We start from the raw sequence: 6704 nt of genomic DNA, 5'->3' as shown, positions 1-6704 counted from the left end.
CAAGGGCGGCTTGACAGTGCAACTAATAGACTGCGGGCTGCGGAGCAAGGTAGAATCGTACCATGATCATTGATCCATCGTCCGTAGATGAGATGGTCCCCACTAACGGCTGACGGCTGCCCCGCACCGGCCTGGGTATCGAGCCAAGTTTCAGGGGTCCATGTCAGCATAACGCCGTTTATTGGGCAACACCGCCCAAGCTCCCTCAGACGGACGGGCTGGAGGTGGAAAGCTTCTGGAACGGCCTCACGGCGCATTGTTTCCAACTCTTCATCCCGTCTCGCTGCTTGAGCCTCAAATTGATCAATGTCGTCTACACCATGGTTTCTGAAGCTTTCTGAAGCCTGACGCCAACAGAAAAGGCATATAGGCTAGGTGTGCCCTGTACGGAGATGCTACTACTAATTTGCTCGTCCAGCAAGGACCCATCGCAACGCCTACAGGCTAGGCCCCGTTGTGGACAGTCTCGCCGATGGCGAACAGCTCACCCCGGCAAGGTTGCCCACTATACGAGGGCATGAATCCCTACCTACGAGAATGCCCAAATTGCATTGCTTCGCGATGCAGAAGGTGAGGCAGGCCTGGCCCCTCTGCGATACAAAGATCTAGATACGCACCGCCGCACGTGGGAACCACCGCTCTCGGGTTAAGTGGCGACTGGCGAACTTATAGACGTTGAGATTTCCGTCTGCCTCTCTTTTATTGATCAACCAACTCATTGCCTAACTCATCGTCACTCTTTTGAACCGATCGTACTCTACGCCAGGGATTTTGCCCTTCGAAGCGGTACTCATCGAACCCAACGGCACAATGCGTTATCATACGGTCGTCTCTGCTCTCGGCCTCGCGGGCGCTGTTAGTGCGCATGTAGTACCACCGGTAGCAGCGGCGGAAGGCTCCTCCATAGACTGCACCGGTGTGAATGCCATCAGCCCCAAGTGCCGGTCGTCCGAGACCAAGTACTTCCGTGATGTCTTCTACGTCGGCGGCCGCTCGGTCTCCAGCGGCGGTGGAAACATCCTCGCGGACCAGGTCTACGTCGAGAAGCTGACCCCTACCTGCGGCGTCAAGCAGCCTCATCCCCTCGTCTTCTTCCACGGAGGCGCCAACTCGGCGGTGACCTGGCTCAACACCCCCGACAACCGAAAGGGGTTCGCCTCGTACTTCCTCGCGAAGGGGTACATGGTCTACCTCGTGGACCAGATCGCCACGGGACGCTCTGCCCAGCAGGACACCACCGACTTCGCGCTGGCGAACGGCACCACGGTGCAAATCGTCCAAGGCGGCTTCTCCGCGCCGGAACTCGCGCCCAGCTACCCGCAGGCGACGCTGCACACCCAATGGCCGAGCAGCGGCCAAGTCGGCGACCCCATCTTCGAGGCCTTCGCCCACGCCACCGTCCCCTACACCACGAGCCTGGAGGCGGGCGAGAACGCGATGCGCGCCTCTATCTGCAACATGCTATCGATGGTCGGCGCCTCGTACCTCATCTCCCACTCCTCGGGCGCCCAGTACCCGATCCTCGTCTCGAACGACTGCCCCGAGCTGGTGGCCGGCAACATCAACCTGGAACACTCGACGCAGCCGTTCTGGAACTACGGCTTGACGCTCGACTCGGGTTTTGCCGCGCGCCCCTGGGGTCTCGCCAACACGCGTCTCGACTACGAGCCGCCCGTGTCTGACCCCTCCGAGCTCAAGGTCGAGGTGGTCGGCGAGGACACGCTGGCCCTGCGCAACTGCCACCTGCAGGCCGAGCCGGCCCGCAAGCTGCCCAAGATCGCCAGCGTGCCGTACCTCTGCACGACGGGAGAGGCCAGCGTCCACGCCACGTACGATCACTGCGTGATCGAGTTCCTGAAACAGGCCGGCGGCAACCCGGACTGGATCAAGCTCGCCGATGTGGGCATCCACGGCAACGGCCACTTTGGGCACCTGGAAAAGAATAACATGGACATTGCCGCGGTGGTTGAGGACTGGATCAAAAAGCAGGACGCGAAGAAGCTGTAATGTCTAAGCTAGATGGCCAATCGGCACTAATTGCATGCCGCATCTAAGCCCTATGACTTATAATAGACTTGGATGCCGTACATACATATACTACACGTACGAGATAATAAGATTCACGTGTACAAAACAGGCTAAGGACAGAAATACCTGTCACTGTCTTGTCCCGCCTCGCCAAGGTAGTAGTGCGCATCTGATCTTCCTCCGGAAACACCAGGATAGCCCCGAGAGTCAGTATGCGCGAATTCATCATGCACACTTGCAGGTTAACACTAGATAGATGCTTTGCTCGCAAGGAGGTCGGGGGCCGGCTAAGACAAAGCAGTCGTCGAAACCATAACATCCCGCCCGTCCGTAACAGCGCGGTCCTGAACGCGCCCAGACTGGGTTCGGGAATGCATCACCACCAAGCATGTGTCTGATCTGATCCCCCACGTGTTCCTGCATATGCCATATGGCAATGAATCGTACGGCAACAACAATGACGAGTGCGATGTTTGCATGTATCGATTGCAGCAGACGGACAAACCTGCGCGCGTCGTCATGAGGCGCGGCCCGTTGGCAGGTTGGTCGTGTTTGCTCCCACACACCCTACACAAAAATGTAGCACAGCTGGCGTTCGTAGAAATTTCTGCCCATTTGCCATGAAACTAAACTTAGGCGGCCCGCCTCGTGCGCGGGTTACACGGGCTTCCGTGCGACGGCGCCTCGAGCTAGCATCATGGTGTATCCCTAGGGGCCGATGGCCCCCTTCACCAAAGGCCCCAACTCTGGACATACCCAAAATTAAATCATCCCTAGTAAGCCCAAAGAAAAGTCGAAAGCCCTGCTGTTGGAGAAAGGAGTTATCCTGAACTGGTCCTCCCTCCATTTGTAGTCTCTGGCAAATAGCCCCCAGGAAAAACACGCGGCCTAAATCATTACGTGCCGCTGACCCTTTTCATATCATCGCGGGTTTCTGGCCAGGCACAGAGGGTTCCATTCGATCTAGACCCGCATTTCGACTCACAAGGGTACTTGCAGGTATCTGCCGAGTTGAGTGATAAAAGCTCGGGAAAACACGATTTTTCCATCGAATTCACTGGCTTCGGTCAAATTTATAAATGCGTGGTAAGCGTCTCTTGCTACCGTGATGCCCCATTAAGTTCTGGGGACGATGTGACCTACATACAGTAGTAAGCCTCGTGCCTCGATCGTTGAGGTGAAGAGACTTGCGCAGGCATCGTAGCGGCATATGCCCGGGGAGGAGAAAAAAGAGATTACACGGATGCGCTAACAATTACCATCGAAAGACAGGAAGCGCCTTCCCACTCAGACTGGAGGATATTTTTACCTGCCGTGTGGCACTTGGAAGTTAGGAGGTAGATTTAAATGTCTAGAGTAAAATAACAGAACCGCAGCTGGCAGCCCTTTTCTCCCAACGAACCCTGACCGAGAGTTTCATCGCAGCGGTGACATTGTGTCAGTGTCACTCAATCCAGAAGATCCCAACCCTGGCATGTTCATGCTGTTTCTCGTGGCAAAGGTGGCTGCCGCGCATCGACAGGTTTTGGAATTCAGATAATACGACATGAGTTTATTTTCTTCGATGCGATGCTACGTACATTACCTAATACCTAGACTATCTCGTCCCGTATCCGAAAACGACCCTTTACAGTGGGATAAAACTGTCAAATGGGCAGTGATCGTCAGTCGCGAGCGACCCAATTCGCCCTATTGCGATGCCCCAACCGCGGACGACCCAATAACCTGGCACTTTGTGCGCTTGCAGATCTGCGCATCATGTCCTGCATAACATCAATGCGGTTGGAGACGCGCCAGCGGGATTATCGTTATTATATGTATTGAAGACCAACTGCCGGTCGGCGCGCGGCAGCGCAAAAATAGGTAACCAAGAACAAGAAAAAAAAAGTGAATCCAATTTTCAGCCACGGCACTTGATTAATGTGAACTTTAAAATTAGCACAGCAGGCCTGGAGCGAGGTCTGACCTTGCCGCTCCTGGAGCCACGATGCCACGCGAACCATGACCATGTTATTATTGCGTGCCGCATCGGACGAATCGCCAGGCGAGGTGATGCTGTGGCGCCTGTTGGATGTTGCCCGATCAACTTTTTCTTTCTGGTTGTTCCAGAACAAATGCCACCCAAGATCTGTACAGGGTTCTTCCCTAAAGAAACGAAACCCTACAAGGGCGTCCTTGGCATTTCCCGCTCCACCCAATCATGGCGTTAGCGAGTCTCCGAGTTCACCCAGCTCGTCTATCCCAGTATAGTCACGGTAGGAGAGCAGGATCAGCTCGTAACCTTGCAGGAGGGCCACAGTCGTCAGCAACGAATAGCTAGCCACTCGAAGATGTCCCATACCTTGTGGGGCAATCATCCTCCGTTCTGCTCCGGCACTCTCATGTTAGAACCAGGAGGGAGTGGTCCCCCAGCACGGCTGAGATGGGGCTTGGAAGATCGATGGACACATGTACATCACCTGCAGCGGCGTGCATGGCATGGCATGACGAGCCTAGCGAGCCGCACCCTGTCCGCCTCTCGTGCTCCAGTTTCTGCTCCAGATAAATCCCCCGAGACATCGTGACCGCCCGTCTCAGATCGGTCGAGTCAGCTATTCAGGCACTGCCATGCTCTCTGGGTACCTGGGACCCTTCGGTAATGAAGAGCGCGCTGGCTATTACACTACCGGCCAAGCTTGCGAGCGCGAGCGATGTTGGCCCCCAGTCTTTGTTATATCAGGAGGATCGGCCACCAACGCTTCCCTGAGTAGTAGACCCCTGGTGTTCCTACTGGGTTGGGAGTTTTATGTCATCCGTTTATTACTATTACTTTCATTTCTAACTGACTGCTTGCTTTGACTCTCTTTTACCCCACGGCCTAACCCATCTGGATGAAGGCGGATGGTGATAGATCACAACTTTTTATAGTGATCTGCGGTCCTTCCTCCTTGTGGAGGATCGATGGCGACATCCCCCGAAAAAGGACATAACCATCGTTTAAACAGACAAGAGCGGGATTAGAGTTTTGGGTTTCGGTACTGGCCGAGGGTCGCGGCAACGACCATGTCGATGATCTTCCAAGATGGCCCATCTGCCTTCGTAGGCCAGCCGCCCAACACCGAACGAGACTACTATATCGTGAAGGGCTTCCTCCGCGGCGCTCGCCTCGATGACGCCGATCCCGCCATGGGCTACGTCCTAGCCGCCCAGCCGCCGCACCCCGGCTATGAATATACGTCGAAGCAACCCGGCATCATCGCCGGCCTCATCATCATCATAGTCGCCATCACGGTGGCTACGGTATCGAGGCTGGCTCTCCGGGTCTCCATGACGCAGCTGCGATTTGGCGCGGATGATTGGGCAAGCATTGCTGCGGCTGTACGTTCACTTAACAAAGCAATGTGCTGTGTTTTTATTTCTGTTGATTTTGCTTTTCTGGGAAAATGAAGCTAACTTGATATCTTCCCTACCTATCAGGCTTTCGGCTTGACTTACACTGTATGTCAACTACAGATGGTTCTCAGGGGCGGCGGGAAGCACATATGGGACGCCACGGTACGTTGTAATTTACGAGCAACAACGATGGAGTATGGCTATGGTTCTTTTAGCTGACAGTTTTGGGGGTACAGTATGAGGATTATAATACCTTCAACTACTACGGAACCATTGACAGGTGGATGTTCTATTTGACCGTTGGCTTCGTCAAACTGTCGCTCGCCTTGTTCATACGACGCCTCGCGCAAAACATTTCCAGATTTTGGCGCTGGTTCTGCGATTTCTTCATATTCACCCTCGTCGTCTACATCGGCCTCGCCGTCTTCTGGGATGTTCTCTCCTGTTCGCCCTTCCAGGCGCAGTGGGACCGGTATTACAGCGGCCGGCTCGAGAAGCCCTCTGTGTGCTACCTTGAGGAGGTCCAGGGCCAGTTCTTCAACATCACGCACGTGGTGCAGGGGGTGATGCTGTTGGCATCCCCCGTCATTATTCTGTGGAACGTCCACATGGACCGAGCCAAAAAGACGCGCCTCTTCATTATCTGGGCCAGCGGCACCATCGCCGTCCTCTGCGGCCTTATGCGCCTCATTCGTGGCGACTTCTCAGGCGACATCACCTGGGACTACGCCGAACTCCTCATCTGGACCTCCCTCGACGTCGCCATCGGCATCATCACCATCAACCTCCCCATCCTGGACGCCTGCTTGGCCGGCGCCTGGCGGGACGCCGTCACACGCGTGGGTGGACGCGGCCGCTCGGAGCGTTCGCGCCATAACAACAACAGCTACAACAACATCAACGAGAGAGACTACGCAAAACAAGACAGCAGCCGCTCGTATGGCCACGGCACCATGATCAAGACGGGACGGGACGACGACGACGTGACGGGCACCACACTGTCCACGCTGCCAAAACACAAATATTCCGAGTCGGCCGAGGAGATACTGCGCCCCAAAAACGACGACTCGACAGGGGAAGGGGCCGGGGGAGCGCCCATGGAGATGAAGATATTCACGACGCACGAATACAATGTGCGATACTCGACCGCGAGCCCGGCTCTGACGGAGGCAGGGGAGGCCAGGCCGGCCAAGGGTTATGATAAACGATTTGTAACTGGTCTGGAGGACGACCATTAGAAGCATACGGCAGCAGAAGACTGCTATTTCCATTCCTTTGTTACGAGATACACATCTTAGCGGATA

General features: G+C 55.4%; 2 protein-coding genes across 2 annotated transcripts; both read left to right on the top strand.

Annotated features, from left to right (window-relative positions):
- Nucleotides 1-810: 810 nt before the first annotated feature.
- Nucleotides 811-2007, top strand: PG985_007285 (secreted lipase; the record flags this gene model as incomplete). The annotated part of the gene is made up of 1 exon (XM_066827054.1): nt 811-2007. The coding sequence occupies one exon, from the start codon at nt 811-813 to the stop codon at nt 2005-2007; it is 1197 nt and encodes a 398-aa protein (XP_066684729.1).
- A 3063-nt stretch (nt 2008-5070) lies between these two features.
- PG985_007284 (uncharacterized protein) lies at nt 5071-6638 on the top strand (the record flags this gene model as incomplete). The annotated part of the gene is made up of 3 exons (XM_066827053.1): nt 5071-5385; nt 5485-5562; nt 5637-6638. 3 exons carry the CDS (start codon nt 5071-5073, stop codon nt 6636-6638), a joined length of 1395 nt encoding a protein of 464 aa, XP_066684728.1.
- Nucleotides 6639-6704: the final 66 nt, after the last annotated feature.

Source organism: Apiospora marii (assembly GCF_038362585.1).
Source record: "Apiospora marii strain CBS 49790 chromosome Unknown utg000004l_segment0_segment1, whole genome shotgun sequence".
In the NCBI taxonomy this organism is placed as follows: domain Eukaryota; kingdom Fungi; phylum Ascomycota; class Sordariomycetes; order Amphisphaeriales; family Apiosporaceae; genus Apiospora; species Apiospora marii.
The sequence above is the reverse complement of the archived record's forward strand: the minus strand, read 5'-3'. Positions and strand labels throughout refer to the sequence as shown.